The sequence below is a fragment of the Impatiens glandulifera genome, chromosome 1 (genome assembly GCF_907164915.1).
Source record: "Impatiens glandulifera chromosome 1, dImpGla2.1, whole genome shotgun sequence".
Taxonomy (NCBI): domain Eukaryota; kingdom Viridiplantae; phylum Streptophyta; class Magnoliopsida; order Ericales; family Balsaminaceae; genus Impatiens; species Impatiens glandulifera.
Genome location: NC_061862.1, coordinates 75,975,309 through 75,997,812, shown reverse-complemented (window position 1 = coordinate 75,997,812; position 22,504 = coordinate 75,975,309). Strand labels below are relative to the sequence as shown.

The 22,504-nt window shown below is 30.3% G+C and overlaps 1 protein-coding gene across 1 annotated transcript; it reads left to right on the top strand.

Annotated features, from left to right (window-relative positions):
• The first annotated feature begins 10,426 nt into the window (after nt 1-10,426).
• LOC124922086 (zinc finger protein ZAT9-like) lies at nt 10,427-11,547 on the top strand. The gene has a single exon (XM_047462810.1). The coding sequence runs from the start codon at nt 10,429-10,431 to the stop codon at nt 11,542-11,544; it is 1,116 nt and encodes a 371-aa protein (XP_047318766.1). The 5' UTR covers nt 10,427-10,428; the 3' UTR covers nt 11,545-11,547.
• Nucleotides 11,548-22,504: the final 10,957 nt, after the last annotated feature.

Below are 22,504 nucleotides of genomic sequence, written 5' to 3'. Positions count from 1 at the left end.
CGGGGCTTCACCTCCTCTACATTTGCATCATGAAGGTTTTTTTTATCTTAAAGTTTATGAACCTCATGATAGGGTTAGTCCATAGGTCCCATGATTTCACTCGTTTTCGTGGAAGTTATCGATCCATGAGATTATGGTGATATCCTTCAGTATGGACATCGTTTGAGCTTGGAAATTTAAAATGTTTACAAAAATGTGTTTCTTTTTAAGAAGGAAATTATTTGAGATGTTCACTTAGACTATAGATGCATACATATAATAGATATATAATAGTCACGTAAGGGTTATAGTGACGAGGTTTAGTTGTTTGGGCACGACAAATAACCGGTTTGGAGAGAGTATCTAGGTTTTTTGTACTAAAGGAAATCATAAGACAATATCATTCACCAATAGTCAAGGGGGTAAAACCGCCGCCATAAACTAGGGAATATCAACTCAATCGGGAATTTTCCCCTACCTCCACAATGCCTACGTCCTATCGGACGTCTCATCGCCAAAGGGTGGTGTCTATCCCTTACATTCTAATTTTTCCTCTCGCAACATCATTTGTTTTGTAACAAGTTGTTGTTTCTTATCGACAATCTTTGCACATAGGTGTAGAAGTACCGATTTCAATCGTGTACTTTTTTGCAAGTAATGTTAGGGTTATGTACCCTTTATAGGTATAGACATTTAGTATGATAAAACCTATGCATTCCTTAGGTGTTGTACCTTTTGGGATATGCCTACTAAATTAAAAATGTGGTACAAACATTTTTAAAAAATACAAGTTTTATGTTTTTGAGTTAAACATTTAATCCCTAGTAGAGTCGATAGAAAGTTGTAACCCCTGGAAAATCCTTGTTCTAGAAAAACTCGAGGTTCGAAAATTCCAACATCAATTTGCGTGTCAGGAATCGTTTTTCAAATAAAACATTATTTTAAAAGATTTTAAATTAATTATAAAATAATTAATTTGGGTTCAAATTTAAATAATATTTAAATTTGTTATAATCAAATTAAAATTTAATTTTTAAAAATATGTGTTTAAATAATTAAAAGTAATTAATTTTAAAGATTATTTATTTGAAACATGATCCCCAATTGATTTTTAAAAATTAATAAAAGGTGTACGTGTACAAATGTATTTTTCATTAGAGTTTTGTTTTGGTTTAAAATTTGGTGATACTCGGGAAAGAGTTTTCGCGTTTCATCCTTCGTACCCGTTTTAAAAATGATCTCTACTTTATAAAATCTTGGCTTTTGAAAAATAGTTATATAATATTTTATTTAACCAATTATTCTTCTGGTCCTAGACATGCACATGTTTTTATGTATTTAAAAAATGTAACAACAATATTTAAATGATGGTACCTGTTGCATATGACATTGACTAGGAAGGAAAATACCTGAAGAACATCACTATTTAAAGTCATTAGGGTTTAAACATAAATCTTAAACGAGCCTTTATCAAAATATTTTTTAAGGAAAAATATTCTAAAAATATTCTGAAATCATTTTCTATTTTTTGGGATATTTAGAAAATTGTTTAAAGTTCCAAAATTACAAAAATAATTTTGAAAATTGAAAAATACAATCAAATAGGCCCTAGGACCAATGTCCTCGGTCTTGAGTGTGTTTTTATCGATCGGGCTAAAAAGCCTTCAGTCTAGGGTTAGGATTCTTGGTCGGGATGTGAAAACCGTCGGCCCTTGGTTAGGATCCTTGGTTGGGGTGCAGAAGCCACCGGTCCTGGGTTCAAGAGTTCTCGGTCGGGTGTGAGAATCCTCAGTTATAGGTTTGGGAGTTATCGGTCGGGTGCAAGACTCATCGGTCTTAGGTTTGATTTCTTGGTCAGATGTAAAAATCATTGGTCAGACCTCTCGGTCTTGCTGAAAATTCTGGGTCGAATCTCTAGGTCCTGGTCAAACCTGTCGGTCCTCAAGAACATCACAATTGTAGGTTTTTCACAAAGCTCCCAGAAATATTAGAAACATCATCCCAAGGCATCATTCGACCAAGGTGATGTTCAATTTGTTCAAAACAGTTTGGAGGTCAAAATCGAGTTTTTAGTTTTTAGAGTTTAATAAAGTGTAAGGAGCTTCCCAACTGTTTCATTATACTTCATATGATTGATTGGTACCAAAACATTAACATTGGTTGCTCGTTTTGACTAATTCAAGAACTTAAAATTTTCATTTAGTTTGAAAATTTTGATTTTGATCAAACATGGCCGAGATGGATCAAACATTATTCAAATAGGTATTCAACATCATTAAAAACATGATGGGAAACTTTCTGTGCTGATGTTCTTGAGGATTAGTCCAAGCACAAAAAACTCAATTTTGGATTTTTCCAAATTCAAATTTGGGTTTTTTCGTTTTATATCGATTGATCGATCCTAGCTTTCACAAAAAGCTTGTAAATTATCATAGGATCGTTTTCCAATCAAGAAATCCAACAACTAGGCAATATCCAAATTGGAAAATTGAATTAGATGGTGATTAGAAGTTACCAAGGATTGGAGAACACTATGTAGACCTTATGAAAGCTTTTAAAATGCTTGGATCCGAGCTTTAAGGCCTGGTGCAAAAATTCCAAAAATCTAGTAGCTTGGAGCTTCAATGGCAGATTTTCGTGTTTTATGATTTAAGGCTTGAGAGATGATCTCGTTGCTTCGGAATTATCAAGGGAGGATATTTTAGCCACCCGGAGTCGGTTGATCGTCCAAGTGGGCTTAAATCAGTCAAACACCCATAATGGTATTTTGGTTGTTCTTCCGGCTAGTTGCCGATATAGGTCGTAATCACGATCCTAGATGTAGGGGAAATGATCACCATAGTAGGGTGATCATTTCACTTTTCGAATGGAGTCAAACCATCCAGAAACGGCTGAGTTCCATCTTTGAAAAATCAAATATGGTTATTGTTCTTATCCTCCCGACGTCGCGATGAAGACAACGATTTAGGGACGAGATATCATCGTTTCAGGAAAAAACGCGAACATGGAGTGTTTCGTCAGCACGTGGGTGTTCCATCCACGTTGGAGGAGACGATATTGGAGCGGTCGTTTGGTGATCCACTACTTCGCGCACGTGTCTTCTTCTGCTGCAGCGGCGACGCGGGCTACTCCTGGGCATTGGATGAGAATCCAGCGCTCATCCGAAGGCCGTGATTTTGGCTGTAGCAATCCTTCAAGATTTCGGCTAAACCCGATTGCGGATTTTATTTTTTATTTAAACCTTAGAGAGATTATTTGAAATTAATTTTTTTTCACCCTTTTGACTTTATTTTTAAATCTTTTAAATATACAAAATATTTAAAATAAATATGACATTTATTTTGTCAATGTGTTTGTATATTTTTTGGTTAATAAATAATTTATTTAGGATAAAATGGATATAACATTCATCCTAAATTATTTATTTTGTTCTCCTTGATTTTTCTAAAATTAAATCGAGATAAATGGGTAAAATATTTATCCCAAATTATTTTATTTATTTTGTTTGGCCATTATCTTTAATTAATTTAGGATTTAATTATTACAATAATCAATTCAATTAATTGATTGAATAATTTTGTCCTTAGGGTTAATTATTTTTATTTATTTTAATTTTTATAAATTGAGTAGGTAGATTTTTAGTGCTTATAATTACCCTCAAATCTTAGTTAAATTCTAACTATGGCCCATGGGAGCATGGTTATTAATTTATTCATCCTTTATGCTCAATTTTATTTTTATGCATGTTAAGTATAAAATTACAATTTTCTACTTTCTTATTTTTTTGTTGTAAAATATCATAATATATACAATTTTTTGGGGTTAACAGTCTCCAAAGTTGATTGTAATATATAAACGGTTCATTTGATCATCGTAATCTCCCAAAAAGAAGTTTGGATTAAAATTATTTTTAAAATTTTTGTTATAATCAATTATTAAGTTTTAATTATATTAAAGAATTAAAATAAATTATTAAGAGAAATTCTTCTTTTTCAATAAATATATATAATTTGATAAATAAGAACAATAGTAATGTATATTATCATTCTAATTACATTTATTTATTAATAAAATTATATTATCTCGAAATAATTTTACCATACATGACATCGTATGGTCATTGATATTTTAAAACTATGTACATGTTTTTGCCTTATAAATATAGATATAATAGTTAGAGTATAAATAAAATAAATTTAAAAAAAATATAATAATATGTATTTCAATGTTTAAAATTCTTAATAAATTATGAATAATATATTAAAATAAAGAATAGAACACTCTCATTTCACATTTTATTCAATTCGGTAAAATAACGTATCTTCTCACATATCTCTTCACATATTTTTTTCAATGAACCTCTCATCTCGTAACCTTACACTTTCACTTTGATCTATCAAATATCTTATTCCTATTTTATAATATTTAGCATTCTGACCTCACACATTGGTCAATCAAATATTTAATTTATATTTTTTAACCACTTTCAATTGTTACCAATCTATTATTCCTCGACAAACTACATCCCAATCAAACTTTGTTAAAGTGTTGTGCTTGTTTTGCAAATTCAAAACATACATAATTGTTTTAAGCTTATGGGCGGGTCAATCCACAATCCGACCCACATATCCATTTATTATCACATATATATCCAAATTAACCACAGCTCTCGACCCGGCAATCTGGACAATTTGAAAATTAAGCATCATTATATAAAAAGTTGAACTTATATTGTTAAAAATGTCTCGCATTCATCAAATTTGGTGTTGGATTTAAAATATAAAGTTTTATTAGTCTAGTTGGTTAAAGAGTTGTACTTGTTTTTGTTAGGTTGCAAGTTCAAAACATTCGTATAACATTTTTAGTTTTATTTTTAACTGTTTTAAGTTTATATGCAGGTAAACTCAAAATCCGACCAAGTATCATGAACCTATGTAAATTTTGTGTCATTACTTTATATTATTTATATAGTTTTAAATTAGTGTTATTAGGTGGTTTATTATCAATTTTGTGGTTATTCTAAACTTTATAGTTGCTGCATCTATGCATATACTATATGTTTTTAGTAATAAAAAATAATTTAAATTCATTTTAGCAAATTTAGTGTTAGCGTGAAATAAAGTTAATTTCACCTAATTAAGTTTTTTTTTTCAATTATACTTATTGGATTAAGTAAGTCATTTATTTGGTTAAATTTATTATTTTGATTTATTTTAATAATATAAAAAATTTCAAAATAAGTTATTATAATTTAATAAAAAAATAGTTGAAAAGATAATTAAAGAAGACCCAACACAATAATTCAGTAACCCTTGTGAGGTTAAGATGTTTTGTTATGTTATTGAATATATATATATATATATATATATATATATATATATATATATATATATATATATATATATATATATATATATATATATTTGAATTTATTTTCCACTATTGGTTAACATTACTCTAATTTATTTATTTATTTATTTTTTAATTAAAATATTTTTAATTAAATATAAAAAATATTTGTTTATGTTGACTTTTGCATTGAATAGAGACACTGTTCAACCAACTACATTATTTATGTTATATTTGGGTTAAAGTTGGAGTTGAGAAAGTGGTTTTGCTCCACACGATTCAATGGTGCCGGAGACCCTTTTTCTGCTATAAGAAATTTAATACATTTCAAAATTAAATATTATTATTTTAAATATTTTGATCATATATATATTAAACAGACCTTCCTCCGATCATACCAATTGTGTGGTTGTGTGTCTTAATCCTAATATATAAAGAAAAACATGACCCTAATCTTTTGTCGTGTAGTTGACATTCCGTTGTGTTAACCTAGTGTGTCGATTTTCACTCGCAAGACAGATTTGATATCCAACTCTAATTGAAATATTGTTATTTAAGATAAATTATTCAAATTGGAAATGTAATTTTTTTTATTATGTTCACAATAATAATTTGAATCATAGTTTTTAATGAATATTTTTTATGTTTTTTTTTTTTGTTTTTTTCAAAATAAATAAAATAACAAAACTGTTATTTTATTAATATATATATATATATATATATATAATAAAAAGGCCAAATCCTACCATTATTGTCTTAAGCACCTAAACAAGATAATGAAACAAGTTCATTTTTAAGTCAATAAATATTTTACGTTGATGGTTTAAAATTTGGTCCACAGTAATAAATATTACACACAGATTTTGATGACTGCCCTGCTTACCATAAAGTTAGTTAATGGGCATACTGTCTACTTTACTTTCGATACTATCGATGTTAACATTTTTGAAAATCTAACATCTTAATGGTCATTAAGATGAACAAACAGATGTCAAATTGGGTCAGAAACAACTGTCAAAATTTCTTTCCCCTTGCATTTTTATTTGATATACCAAATTCTTTCTTGAAACTTGTTTGTGAATTTAAAAATTTTAAATTTTGATTTAATAATAAGGTTAGTGTACATTATCTTATATCTGTGGGTGATTCCAAGTTAGATTTAGTCAGGTTTTAGATTAATTTAAATTTGGTTATACTATATCGACTATACTCATAAGACACAGTATTCAATTTTAAAATTTATAATTTTTTTAATTGTGGAGAACTAGCATAATACCCCACAATCACGTCATAGTTAATTATAGTGACATTTTGATTATTAAATCAACTATTTCCATTAGGTCACTCTGGTAGAGTTAAATGTATAAAATATTGTGTCAATTTAATAATTGTTTGAATATCCGATTATATATATTCAATCATTTATATTCTGACATGTTTTAAATCAATTTTAAAATAGCTAATTAAACCAAATAAAGTATATAAAAGCATCAATACAATAACAATTAAATAAATTTTGTTAGGTCAAATTGTCAAATTGGGCGCAGTTGAAATTTCAGATCTTTTTCAAATTTTATAATTTTTGACTTTTTATTGTTAAAATTATATGAAACGAGGTATTGTCTTGACTGTTTCAAACGTTATTAATTTATTATATATGTGAAATTTATAAATAATAAATAAATAAAAATTTATGTCATTAATTTAACTATCGAATTTCAGTGAATCCACAGTCAAAACCCCCTCTCGCTGAATTCGGTAGTTAAATTAGTGACGTCGATCTTTTATTTATATATTTATAAATGTTATTTAGATAAATAAGTTAACGAAGTTTAAAATGGTTAAGTCAAAATTTCGTTTTTGTATAATTTTAACAATAAAGAGTCTCAAATTATAAAGTTTAAAATAATAAATTTGAAATCTCAATTTATGAAGCCTAATTTGACTAATTTATCTATAACACAAAAATATAAAAATGAAGTTTATATATTTGTAAAATTGTTCGTTAATTATAACATTAATTCGAAATGTCAATTTTTTTTTTACCTATAACTTAGATATCATCTTTTTTTTAATTGGACAATTCTGAACAATTTGAATGATACATATAATCTCTTTTAGTGAAATTTTAATTTGAGACTCAACTTCTTTAATTTAAACTCTATCAATTAATTAATTGAGTTATCATTAGGGTTTTTCTCAAGTTTTTTGCAGTAGTAATAATTAAAAACAGTTTTATTGAACAATAAATAGAAAACTAAGTTTTCATATAAAATTTGAAGTTGTGGTACCGGTGATGTATGTTATTAACTTTCTTATGGAGACAAAAAGGCAAGTGGAATAAAGATTGTTATTGTCTCTATTTGAAAACAGTAATTTTTATTTATTTAAACACATATTCTTATCAAATATTTATTTGAGTAATTAAATAATTTTTTATTTGAAATTGAAATGTGTTTAAAATATGTTTGATGTCTTTTTCATTCTGAACACAAACAATAACAATTATTAATGTTTATTATTATGTTGAATTTTTGGAATTAATAATATATTAAAGAAATTAAGTGGTAAAGAAATTTAAAGAGCATATTTAAGTTTGTTGAGTGTAACTTTGGTCTAAGAATGAAAATTTGAACATTTTATCATATTGTTTTTTCAATATTAATTTTTTTATTTATGGTGTAGTTATGTAACTAGAAATTAATCAAATAAGATAAAAAAATAGAATTGTTAATGATCAATTATTGTTAAATAATTTGTAATTATAAGAATAAAAAGTAAAACATATTTTTTAATTCTATATAAATATCCATTTATAACTTGTTTTATAAATTTTGAAAAAAAAAAAACTTTTTTTATAAACATAAAATTGTGTGAGAAAATTGAAAGAACCTTTCAAAATGTATAATTACTCAATTTTGAATAATGTTTATGTCTACATTTAAAAATGTGTTGTTTTAACTGGTTTTTTAAATTTAATTAGTTATCAAATATATCTTAAGATAAACATCTTCAACTATTAGTGAATTATTAAATATAAAAAATAATAATTTATATTTATTTTATTTACAACATTATTTTAACTTTTATTAATAAAAGGTTTTTTTATGATGTATAAGATAAATGAAAATCAATTTTTCAAATTTTATTTCTTCAAAAATATAAAATGTAGAAAAAATATATAGATACATAATTTCAGAAACCTATGTGATTGTGATATTAAACATTTTTTATTCTTTTTTTTCTTCCTTTTTTTAGTGTTTGGTCGTTCTACTAATAACATTAGGAACAGTTTGTGTTCTAATTAATTTTTATTAATATTTGAATATTCACATTTAAAGTGATTTAATAATTGAATTGTTAACTCCTATTCAATATAAATTCAATTTTAATGTGATTGAATATTTGACATCTAAACTTGTTTTCTGCACAAAAATAGTATTAAACCTAAAACCTTTTCACTTAAACTATCCTAAGCTAAATTTAAATATTTTACTAATTAAACATTATGTTGATTTATAGGCAATTTATAATTTAATTTTTCAGAATTATTTTTTTTTGCAATACAAGACAATAAGATATTTAGGTAATATTAACTGTTTTATGTAAAATATTTTAGTGTTCTATAATTCAACATTTTGACATGATATATAATTTTTTTAATAATAAAACTGTGAAGAAATACAATTAATTAAATTTGTTAAATATATACTAATGGAAATGTGATTGAAACCAGGCTATATCATTCTACTTTTTTCCAAATTTGTTCACAACAATTCTATTCAAATTTTAATATGTATGATATTTAGGCTAATTTTTACATAAATCAATTAATCTCTAACATGATAACCCAATGCAATGATCATTCATTTTAATTGGATGATTTTAGCATACTTAAGCTTAGAAAATCAATGTAACAAACTCATATATTAACTAGGGTTCTTGTGGTTCAACTTTTACAATTTGATATGTAATCAAAAGTATATACTTCTACAAAAATGTATCCTACAAACAAAGAGCTAAATAATGAGTTAGTTTAGCTAGTTTTGTTTGTTTATAAAATTTATAGAAATAAAATAAAATTTAAATACAATAGTAAAGGTTATTTTAGGTCAATTAGTAAGTATAAGTGTAATAACATTATTTCCAAAAAAATTAAGCATTTTTAGATTATTGTAAGAAAATGTTTAATAATTAAGTTATTTTGATTTCTTTTAGTGACTTCAACTTAAGATCGTACAATTCCTTTTTTTTTATAAGTCCATTTAGTTCAAGTTTTGTCATTATATTAGATAATAAATTGAAATAAAATTATTTAATGTTAATTTTTTATAATTTTGAACCAGTTTGATTATTAAATAAATATTGTATTAAAGAAGAGAAAAAAATAAGTAATTTGTTGGAAAAAAGGGAGTAGAATGCGCATATTGAAAGGACTACGTAAAAGAGAGGAATGAGTTTTTTTTTAATAAAGTAAAAAAAGTTCACAAGAGTCTTTTTACCATATATTTACCTAATAAAACTCCCAAACTCCTAAAATGGTGGTGGTTAGTTACTTTCTCTTTTACTCACCATTCATTCTTCATTTGATTTCACTTCACACATACTTATAACTAAAGATTCTATTTTAAAGGGTAACAAATAAAATCCTTCTTATTTAATTTTATTCATTAATATTTGATTCTTCATATCATTTTGGTATTACCCATTTACCCTAAAAATATAAGAAAGTAAAAACTAGAATATAGTAATTGTGGAGGGTATTATTGTAAAAAAGGAAAATAAGTAAAGAAATGGTAAAAATGGGGATTGTGAAAATAAATACAGATAACGGGCGAAGTCCGCATGTTACTTATCTCCCTCTCCTATTCTCTCTCTAAAAGCTTCAATTAATTCTTTTAATTTAATACTTTTGCCGTTTTTCAAGCTGAAAAATCAAATTTATTCTAATTAAGCTTAAAATTTTTATTTTTATTTTATATTTCATGGGATGCTTGTCACCTACTCCTTTTATACTTGTTCTTCTCTTCACTCTTTTCTTCCCTTGTGATCTAAACACTTTGATAAAGAGAGAGAGAGAGAGTGATTTCTTTGTTTATAATGGAGAAACACAAGTGTGATATCTGTTTCAAGAGGTTCATCAATGGCAGAGCTTTAGGAGGCCATATGAGATCTCACTTAACGAATCTTTATGAAGAAGAAGAAGCTCGCCGTAATGAAATCGATGCCGATTTTCATACATCTGCTTCATCTGAGGATGAAGAAGACGACCCAGAAGAAGAAGAAGAAGAGGAGGAAGAAGAAGAAGAGAAGAACAATTTGCTCTCTTATGCTTTAAGAGAGAATCCAAAGAAGAGTATACGATTGGTTGATCAAGAATTCTCATTCGTAGTCGAGCCAGGCTCTGGTTCTTCCATCATTCTTCAAGACAGAGAGAGCGAAACGGAATCATCGAAAAATCCGAGCCGCCGGCGATCAAAGAGGATTCGGAGACGACCCGAATCACCGGAGACGATGACGCGAAATGGAAACAGTTATAAGGGAAGTGGGTCGGGTGTGAAGAAAATCAAAATAGTCTTGCCGGAGCTCGAACCAGAACCAGTTAGCTCCATTTCTTATACGAGCCCTGATGAGGATGTAGCTTATTGTTTGATGATGCTGAAAAGAGATAAATGGGTGGTGAGAGAGGAAGAATTTGGAGAAGATGAAGAAGACGAATTCGTTCAGTCCGATGGTGATGAATCTGACGCCGCGCCGGAGAACAATAATAATAGTATCAAGAAGATTGAGAAGAAAAACAGAAGTGGCAAATATAAATGTGAGACTTGTCATAAAGTTTTCCGATCATACCAAGCTTTAGGTGGTCACCGTGCAAGTCACAAGAAAATCAGAATCAACCCAATTGTTGAAACAAACGCGGCGCCGGCGCAAGAAACCGACGATGGGAAGACCGGAGAAGAGAAAATCCATGAATGCCCTGTTTGTTACAGAGTATTTGCTTCAGGGCAGGCATTGGGTGGGCATAAGAGATCACATGTTATAGGCACGACGTCGACGGCGGCGGCGGTGACGGCGACCGGGGTAATTCACCGACGACCACCTCCAGCTCCGGTGGCAAAAAGGTTTATTGATACATTGATTGATCTTAACCTTCCTGCTCCAATGGAGGATGAGGAGATGAGTCAAATTGAAATTTCAGCTGTTTCTGATCGTTAAGCATTGATAAAAATTAATGGGTAAAGCTGGAATCTTTTTTTTGTTTGTTTTTTCATGTTTCTTTTTCTTGTTTTGTTTGTTCTTGATGTTCTTAGATTTGTTTGTAACTGCAGATTAATGAAGAAAAGAAAGAAAATTCCCTAATTTTTGGCCTAAAAAAAGAATAAAATAAAAAACAGTTTATAGGTGGGAGTTGCATTGTGAATGATTTTCCAGCTGTCCAAGGCTCTAAGAGTGTGTGTTTGTGTGAGAAAGAGAGAGAGAAAGAAAGAAGAAGAAACCCTAATAAAATTGTGCATTGTGGGATTCGTTCCATCTGTCATTAATGGTGGCACTGTGAAGGGAGAACAGTACAGTTGGTGAAGATGAAGAAGAAGGGCTAATTCTTTTACTGTTTTCATCTCTTTCTTTAATGAGTCATGATTTCACTTTCTTCATCTCATCTTAGCCTGATTGTGACTGTCTTGGTCTTGGGCTTGATCAGTAGGAGAGCATCATCAGATTTCAGGTTCTTTTGTCATTGTAGTAGTTATGTACTTGTGCCTGCAAACTCTAATGGCAATTTCATAACCCGGGTTAGATTCATTCAAGCTTGTTTCTTTCCATTTCATGGGTTTAATTGTGTTGACCATTTATTATATCAATGTTTTTTTTTCTAACTAGAGTGAAGATATTGAAACATAGATTAATCTCTAGAAGAAGCTAACACCAAGTCCTCATAGTGAATATCTCAGTTTTTATCATATCAAAATTTTATATTCAAGATGCTTTTTTTTGTTGGTATAGGTTTGGACAGGTCATATCAATTTTAAAAGGGCACATAAGACTTTTTTTTTTCAGGTTGGTTACCATTTTTCATCAGTATATCCAACATTGGCAATAAAGATAGAGAATGAGCTAAGGTTCTACAAGTTGATGGATTTCATATTGTTATTATTAGTCGTGTGTTTAACATTAGTGGAGGGTATTATACTATATAATAAACTATTTATTTATAAATTATATGGCCATTAGAAAGTCAATTACACACATATGATCTTTGATGGTTGATTTAAAATACATAATTTGATACATTAGTTTTAAACTATACAATTTAACTTAATGAAAAATTTATTAATAATTCTAATCTAAATGAAAACTTTTGGGTTTACTAGAATTGTTTTTTTTTTACTTTTTTTAATTGTAGGAAGATATAATTCACCTCACAAAATTCGACATTATTAGGAATAAACACAAGCTCAACATACTATTTTGGTTCCTCGTCTCATTTGGAATTTAAAAAGAAGGTAAGACATGGCGTTAATCGACATGAATCTAGATTTTCATAACTTTTAGTTTAGGTTTAAAGCTTATCCGTAGCTGGGGCAGTTCCTGAACTTTTAGCTGACATTTGATTTTGTAGGCACCGATTTTTCTCAAATTGAAATATTTAGTACTTTTTTATTAGAATTTGTTGATATATGTATATGTATTAGCCTTAATTGAAATGCTTGAACTATTTTAGAGAAATTCATCATTAAATATCATAATTATAATATGTTCTCTATAAATAATTCTTCATAATTGGTAAGAACATAGAATGACATCTCAAATACTCAAACTAATGCTTTATCTGATGTGGATTAAAATCTTTAACAAAACCAACATTATTATTTTAAAATATCAAAATACTATCAATTCTTAAATGGGTTTGTGCATTTTTTCTAATACTTTTAAATATTAATACTAAAATAAATCATTTTTGTCACCTAACAATATAAATTAATAGTTTAAATAGAGATCAAACTAGACCCAAATAAGTGCATGATAACAAATAGCTAGGGAGAACTTTAATTACTTGGTTGGCTGTAGAGTAGAGTGTAGAGTTAGATATGATGATGATAGATTATGGTTGCTAAATATAGTTGAGAGTCCTTTCAATATCACCAATGGCTCTCTTTAATTTGTAGTATTACCCTAGATTGGTTTTAATTTTCCTAATTTTATCAAGCCATTTAATACTAGGCTCATTTCAAATAACCAAAACTTGATTGAATCTAGTTAGAAGGAAAGAAATTAAAATAAATTAAATCCTAAACATCTAACAGTAGAACAACCATCTAAACAATCACAAAAAAAAGTTAATCCAAATTGAAGTATTAAATTATCTTCTGTGTATACATCCTATCAAGTCATCAAATCATTGTTGACTTAAATTTCAACTTACAAACATGCAAGACTCTTTTGCAAAATATTATCAAAAATGAACTCGATTTGCCAATTCGACTCGAGTCGTCCCAAAAAATATTGAGTTAGGATCGGAGGTTTTCCGGTTCGGATCAGGTCGGGTTAGACCAAAAATCTGACCTGAAAAAAAAGTTATGTTAGACCCAGGTTGACCTGAATGATGAGTTTATTATAAATGAGGATGATGACAATAGATCAAATGATTCAACTACTTAAACTATTAAACTACTAGAAAGTGTAGAACAATGGAAAAAAGTATAGTTTGAAACTTGTTGGAAGATATCACAATTTTCGTTATATAACATCTATTTTGTTAAATTTTTGAATTTTTTAAACAATTATTTTTGTTGTGAAGTAATTATTACTTTAGACAATTAGTCTTTAAATTTAAATAGTTAAACTTATTAACATAATTATCCTATATAGGCTATTTTTTTTGTTATTTTGTTTTTATATTAAAATATTATTATGTATTTTAAATTTTTATTTAATTATTTTGTTAAATAATACAAGAATAATTTTAATAGTGAAAAAATTATTTCAGGTTGGTTGTGCCGGATTGGTCCTAGTTCGAGCTCGGGTTGATTCGGATTCGGGTCGGGTTTGAGTTGAGAAATTTTTGTAATGCACCTACTTCAACCCAATCCGAACCCACCCAACCCACCCACCCACCCAAATTGACACCCCTATTTAAAATACTAATAAATAAACATCATTCTTGTGTGAAATAAAGCGGAATAATCACACTTGTGATTAATTAACTATTCTCACTAGATTGGATCTTTAGGAGCGAGAAACAACAAACATAAACGAAAATATAAATAACACAAGAACACAAAGAATTTAACGTGAAAAACCTCCACAAAACAAGGAGTAAAAACTACGGGACTTTCGTTCAAATGAAGCATCGCTATAATCAAATGTTAAATACGAAACAAATGAAGATAAGATCTAAACCTATAAGAGATTTCATTATCTCTATAAGTGTATACTAGATGTCTTTCATATGTATTTTGATAAGGCCGTTTTCTCTAGTTTTTTTAGCAAAATGAGGACAAGTCTTTTTCCAATAAGACAACCATGCCCCTATTTAACACAAATGGAAGATTTTTAAAGAAGTTGAGCTTTTTATTACATAGTTGGGAGCCCAAACAAATAATTCAACAAAATCCTCCATCATAACTATGGAATGGTTGTTGTCAAACCCGCAGTTGAACAACAAAACTCGAACTTGTATTTTGGTAGTTCTTTGGTCAGCATATTATCACCATTATTATATGTATGCACCAATAACTTTTCATCTAGAACATCTCGTATCTAATGATACCTCACATCAATGTGATTTGATCTAGAAAGAAATGTTGAGTTTTTCGTAAGATAAATTGCACTTTGACTATCACAAAAAAGAACGTATTTATTGTGTACAAAACCAAGTTCAGATAATAATTTCTTAACCCAAATTAATTCTTTACAAGCTTCAGTTGCTGCAATAAGTTCAACTTCAACGGTTGACAACGCAATACATTTTTGAAGACTGGATTGTCAAGCAACAACTCCCCCTATAAAAGTAATAAAATAATCAGAAATAGATTTTCTTGAATCAATATCACCTGCCATATCAAAGTCAATATAACCAACTAAATACGGACTCTCATTTCCAAGGCAAAGTCTCAAACTTTATGTACCTCGAAGATATCTCAATATTCACTTGACAGATTCCCAATATTTTTTCCTAAATTGGAAAGGAATCTACTTAAAGTACCAACATAATGAGCAATATCTGGTCTTGTCTAACCATGGAATACATAAGACTTTCAATATCAGAACTGTAAGAAATATTATTCATATCTTCTTTTTTATCATCGTTTGAAGGACAAATTTCATAGCACAATTCAAAATGTGTTGAGGTGGGACACTATTGACTTTATCCATATTGTATTTCTGCCACACTTTTTCAATATATCGTCTTGAGACAACCATATTTTCTTTGTCTTTCTATAACGACTAATTCTAATTCCAAGAATCTGATTTGCTGATCCAAGATCCTTCATCGCAAAGGACTCTCCTAAGTCTTGTTTTAACACACTAATTCTCACAAAACTTTGACCAACAATAAGCATGTCACCAACATAAAGTAAGAGAATAATAAAGTCATTATGAGAGAATATTTTCACAAACACGCAATGATCGGAAGTAGTCTTCTTATAACCGTGTTACTTCATGAACAACTCAAACTTCTTGCACCATTCTCTTTGAGCTTGTTTCAAGACATACAAGCTTTTCTTCAATATGCAAGCATAGTTCTCTTTAAATCATCAAGTTGATCCATTTAAATCTCTTCTTCTAAATCACCATGAAGAAAAGTCATCTTCACGTCCATTTGTTCAACTTCTAAATCAAGCCTAGCTGTCAAACTTAAGACAACTCTAATTGAAGTAATTTTAACAACAATAGAAATAATTTCATAAAAATCAATACCCTTTATTTGAATAAACCCTTTGACAACCAAACGAACTTTGTGTCGTGGAACTGAAATATGCTCATCTTGCTTCAGTCTATACACCCACCTATTTTTCAAAGCTTTATTTTCTTTTGATAATTTTACTAACTCAAATGTATGATTGTCATATAAAAATTGCATCTCATCTCTTATAACCTCAACCCATTCTTCGCTATCAATGGAATCTTCATATGACTTTGGCTCCCCCCATCCGTCACCAACGTATATTCATTATGAGAATATATAGTTGAAGGTTGTCGATCACTTATAGATCGTATAAGTGGAATTATAGATAACTCATCTTGATCTCTACTATAATTCTCCATGAGAACATCATGTTCACCCTCAACATCATCCTCTTACACCCGATTTTCCATTGAAATATGTGAATTAGAAATGAACTTTATCTAAATTTATCGACTCACATTTTCCCTTCAACTCATCGTCTTTACTTTTATCACTTTCCTCAGTAGTGTCATCTTCAAAGAAGATAATGTCATGACTTCTAACAAGCTTCTTTGCAACTGGATCATACATTATGTAGTCGAACTCATATTTCCATAACCCAAGAAGATGCACTCACGACTCTTCACATCCAACTTTGATCTTTCATCCTTTGGAATGTGAACAAAGAACCTGCATCCAAATACTCGTAGGTGATCATAAGAAACATGATTTGTCCATACTTTCTTTGGAACTTCATCGTCTAAAGTAACTGTAGGACTCAAATTAATAACATGTACCACTGTGTTTAATGTTTCACCCTAGAACGTTGGGGGGCAACTTTTTTTGAAAGAAAGCATTTAATCCTCTCAACAATTGTCATGTTCATCCTTTCTATAAGGTCATTCAACTCGGGAGTCTTTGGAGGTGTCTTCTAGTGTCTGATCCCATATTGTTTGCAATATGCATCGAATGAACCACAATACTCACCACTATTATCATTGCGAATGCACTTGATCTTCTTTTTAGTCTCTGTTTCAACAAGAGCATGAAATTCCTTAAACTTTCTTAAAAATTCATCTTTAGTTTTCAAAACATAAATCCAAAGCTTGCTGGAATGATCATAAAATAAACATTACAAAGTAAAGAACACCACTAATAGTTTGTACCTTTAAAGGTCCACAAACGTCTGAATGCACCAACTCTAAGAGATCTAACTTTCTTGAAAGATGATTATGCTGAATGATACTCGAATTTACTTTCCTTCAAGACAATGAGAACAATCTCCAAATATGTCTCACTCAAACCTAAAATAACATTTTTCTTAACTAGCAAATTCAACCCTTTTCACTAATGCGACCAAGTCTAAAGTAAATCTAGAGCCTACCAAATTATTTTTGTTTGGAAAATAAAATTACTTTTTGAAGGAATAATATCGTATCTTGCCAATAAAATAAATAATAGTTTTATTAATATAAATTTTAAATGATTTTATTTATTATTAAAATGTTATTTTATTTTATATGTTATATATATATATATATATTAGTTTGTTTTGTAAATAAATATGATAAATAAAATAAATAAATATTAATTTTGATTTTTTTTCAGGAATTAAGGAAAAAAAGAAAAGAAAAAATATGAGATTATTTCAAGCCACAAAAGTCCTAATTGACCGGACAAACTTGTAGCGGTGCTTTTAAAAACATAAATTACAAACTTCTTTCTTGAAAAGAAGGTCATAATCTGTCGTGGAGGAAGAGCATTGAGACCACTATAATAGTCAACCAGGACAAAAGAAATGGAAAAAAGGCAAAGACTTAATCATATTTACAGTTTTTTTCCTTTTTTCGTGTGTGTGAGGTTGTTTGAGAGTTTTTCTAGTATTTTAGGGAGCACTTAAGGCTTACTGTAAGCTCTCATATTGTCTTATCTTAATTTCATTTATAAATTTTCATTTCATATTTTAGTTTGAGTTATTTCATTTACAGTTTAAGTTCTTAAAATTTAAATTTTTAATTGAAATTCACTATTATAAGCACTTAAAATCTACACACAAATTTATAAAATTAAAATAATTATTTTGATTTATTTTTGAATAAATAAAATTAAAATAATTGACCCATGACCAAAACCTTAAGGAAAATGGTCAAAATAAAAAATAAAATTATTTGGGATAAATGTTGTACTCATTTATCTTAAAATAATTTTAGGAAAAAAATTAAGGGATTAAAATAAATAATTTAGGATGAAATGAAATACCTTATTTCATCGGAAAATTTTATGAAATGACCCCCAAAATAGCCAAAATTCCAAAAATGACCTAGGCCCGATAATTTTTGCAAATATGACCTTTTGTGCTTATAAAATGACCTCTTTGCCCCTTCTCCTTTCTTCTTTTATTCTTTTCTTCCTTTCTTCTTCTCTCTTCTTCATTTCTTGTTTTCTTCATTTCCTCCCGACAACTATCTCCGACTCGCTAAGAAACACAACAACGCGATCTCTCCAAGCAACACAACAACGTGTTCTCTCCCCCGACAACTCCATCAAGCAGCCGAATCAGATTTCCAACAAACGCTGAATCAATAGGTATGTTATTTAATGGGATTGATTTGTTTAGTATAGCTAAAAATACTATGTAATTTAGTTGGTATATCGGAATAATTAGGAATTACTTTGTTTGTTGAGATTATACATTGACTACACAAACTATACATTGCGTGACTTGTGTGTGACACAAACTATAAATTTTGTGATTTGTGTGTGACACAAACTGTACATTGTGCGATACAAATTGTACATTGCAGGACACAAACTATACATTGCGTGACGCAAACTATACTTTGGTTTGGTGTGACACAAACTATACATTTCGTGAACTATACTCGATTGCAACAAAAATACATATTGATCAAAGCACAACCATCCTTGATGTGTAGGGAGTGGTAGGTAAACACTTGTAAGGAATTGGTTTGTTTGGTATAGCTAAAAACACAATGTAATTTCCACTCATCAATTTTTATCAAATTGCATATCACAATGTATTTGTTAGTTTTTTTGTCCTCTATGATGGAGAGTGGAAAATTGATGATGAGGTTAGTTCTTTTGTCTCAAATTCATGTGAAGGTGTGACTCTACCCCAAAATACTGTTGGGGAAAAACCCTGACAGAACCACAAAAGAAGAAAACAAAATAATGAACACACTAACAGAATTTGATAACGGAGTTCGGCCAAAATGTTGCCTACGTCTCCGAGCACTAAGGCTATCAATTAATAAGGAAGAAGAGATACAAATTTGGGTGCAATAAACCAAAGAGGGGAGAGTTTCTTTTATACACTAAGAAACTTCCCCAACTCCCATCATCTTCCGATGTGGGATTTCTGCTAATTGTGAATATAGTTTCTTTTATATACTAAGAAACTTCTTTCACTCCCATCATCTTCCGATGTGGGATTCTAATTGTGCCAAAACCAACAAATCTCCACCTTGGCACAATATCCAAATACTAATCTTCAATATTAAAAAATAAACCTTCAGTGCTTCCAATTGGCGCTCTTCAGCGCCGACTCAAACGCGAAAGCTGTTTACCAAATCTAAACAATTAGATTTGGTTTTCCCCATGTCTTTCATCTCGAACTCTTTACCCAATTGAGCCTTCAATTTGTCAACTTCATATTGGCTCTTTGATGCTATCAACATATCATCAACGTACAAGAGTAGATAGATGTAATACTCATCTTGCAACTTGCGCAGATACACACATGAACTGAATCTGCTTCTTGTGTACCTGTGCTCCATCATAAACTTGTCAAGTCGCTTGTACCATTGTCTCGACGATTGCTTCAACCTGTACAATGATCTGTTCAACTTGCAAACCCGATTTTCTTTATCAGCAACTTTGAATCCATCTGGTTGATAAATGTAGATTTCCTCGTTCAAATGACCGTGTATGTCTGCGGTCTTCACATCTGGTTGAGCTAGTTCCAAATTCATCTGCGCTACCAAGGCCAACAAAATTCTAATGGAAGAATGTTTAACAACAGGAGAAAGTACCTCATTATAATCACCTCCTTCCTTCTGAGCGTAGTCTTTAACTACCAATTTTTCCTTGTAGCGAACATCAAATTTTTCAGGAAATCCTTCTTTCTTAGCAAAGATCCATTTACAACCAATAGCCTTCTTCTCTTTTCGTAGATGTCTCAACTTGCATGTCTCATTCTTCTGAATAGATTGCATCTCATCTTCCATAACACCTCTCCTTTTTCCATTTTCAGTACTTCGACTGACATCTGAAAAAGTGGATGGAACATCATCTACGACTAGAAGTGCATAGGCCGCCATGTCAACAAACCGACCTGGTTTTTGAATAACTCGTCTTGGCCTATTCACAGCAATTGATTCACGTTGTTCTGAAGGTTCTTGGGTCGGAACCTCTTCCACATTTAACTCTTCGTCTGTCGTCGGAGAGTCACTTCTAGTTGGGCTTATCTTTATCTGCTCAAACTCCACCTGTTGCGGAGTACAATCAATCTTGTCTGGTGTTACCTTATTCAACATTGAATAATCATCAAAAGTAACATCTCTTCTGATAATGGTTTTCTTTGCATCCAAACACCAGAGGCGATACTCTTTAACTCCTGTACTAAATCCCATAAAAAGAGCCTTCTTTCCTCGTGGATCCAAATTTGATTCAACTCCATGATAATATGCAGTAGAACCAAAAATATGCAAAAAATCATAATCAGTTGCAGGTTTTCCAGACCATACCTCTAATGGAGTCTTGCCACCAAGTGCAGATGATGGTAGGCGATTTACCAAATGTTGAGCGTATGACACAGCTTCTGCCCAAAATTTCCTGTCTAACCTAGCATTAGACAACATACATCGAACTTTCTCCACCAATGTCCTGTTCATACGTTCCGATACTCCATTCTGCTGTGGTGTTTTTCTAACTGTGAAGTGTCGAACTATGCCACACTCTTGGCATAACTTCTGGAATGGATCATTCTTGTATTCTCCACCGTTATCAGTCCGGAGAACTTTGATCTTTCTTCCTGTCTCGTCTTCAACTTGAGTTTTCCATTTAAGAAAAATCTCAAACACTTCACCTTTGTTCTTCATAGTAAACACCCAAACTCTTCTGGAAAAATCATCAATAAAAGTAACAAAATAATGTCTACCTCCAAGAGAAGGAGTCTTGGCAGGTCCCCAGACATCTGAGTGCACATAATCCAAAATACCCTCGGTGTTATGAATTGCAGTGCCAAATTTTACTCGCCTTTGTTTTCCCAGAATACAATGTTCACAAAAATCTAACTTACAAACTTTTGTACCTTTCAATAATCCTTGCTTGACAAGAGTTTGCATAGATTTCTCACCAGCGTGCCCCAATCGCATATGCCATAACTTTGTTGCCTCTAATTCCTTACTACTCCCGGAAGTTGATACACATGATGTCCCATTAACTGTACTACCTTGATAGTAATACAAATTATTACTCTTCCTGATAGCTTTCAACATCACTAGCGCTCCAGATATTACCTTAAGAACTCCATTTTCCAATTTCACATGTAGGCCTTTCGACTCCAAGGCCCCCAAAGAAATGAGATTCTTTTTTATATTCGGTATGTACCGAACATCTCTAATAATTCTGGTGGATCCGTCTTCATTTCTCAGCTTGATTGAACCTATCCCCTTTATTTTACATGTATTAGCATCTCCCATGTAAACAACTCCACCATCCAGCTCCTTAAAGTCAAAGAACCACTTTCGAACTGGTGTCATATGATAAGTGCAGGCTGAGTCCAATATCCACGCATCAGGATGTGATGTTGTGTGTGACATCGATAAAGAGTATTCTGAATCTGCATCACCTTTGTATTCTGCAACATTCGCATCTTCAGAATCTTTCTCTTTCTTCTTCAACTTTGGGCAGTTAATCTTCCAATGTCCTTTCTCACGGCAGAAAGCACATTCATCTTTGGCAACTCTACTTTCAGATCTTCTTCCTTTCCCTTTTGATTTGCTCTGCTGACGGCCCCTGACCATCAATGCTTCATCTGCTGTACCTACTTTGTTTTTCCTTTTGTCCTGCTTTCTCAATTCATGACTATATAAAGCAGAACTTACAGCATCAAAAGAAACATTTTCCTTCCCATGAAGTAACGTTGTTTCTAAGTGTTCAAATTCATCAGGAAGGGACGATAGCAACATCAAAGCCAAATCTTCATCCTCAAACCTAACGTCAAGGTTTAACAAATCCGCTACTAACTGATTAAACTTAGTTATA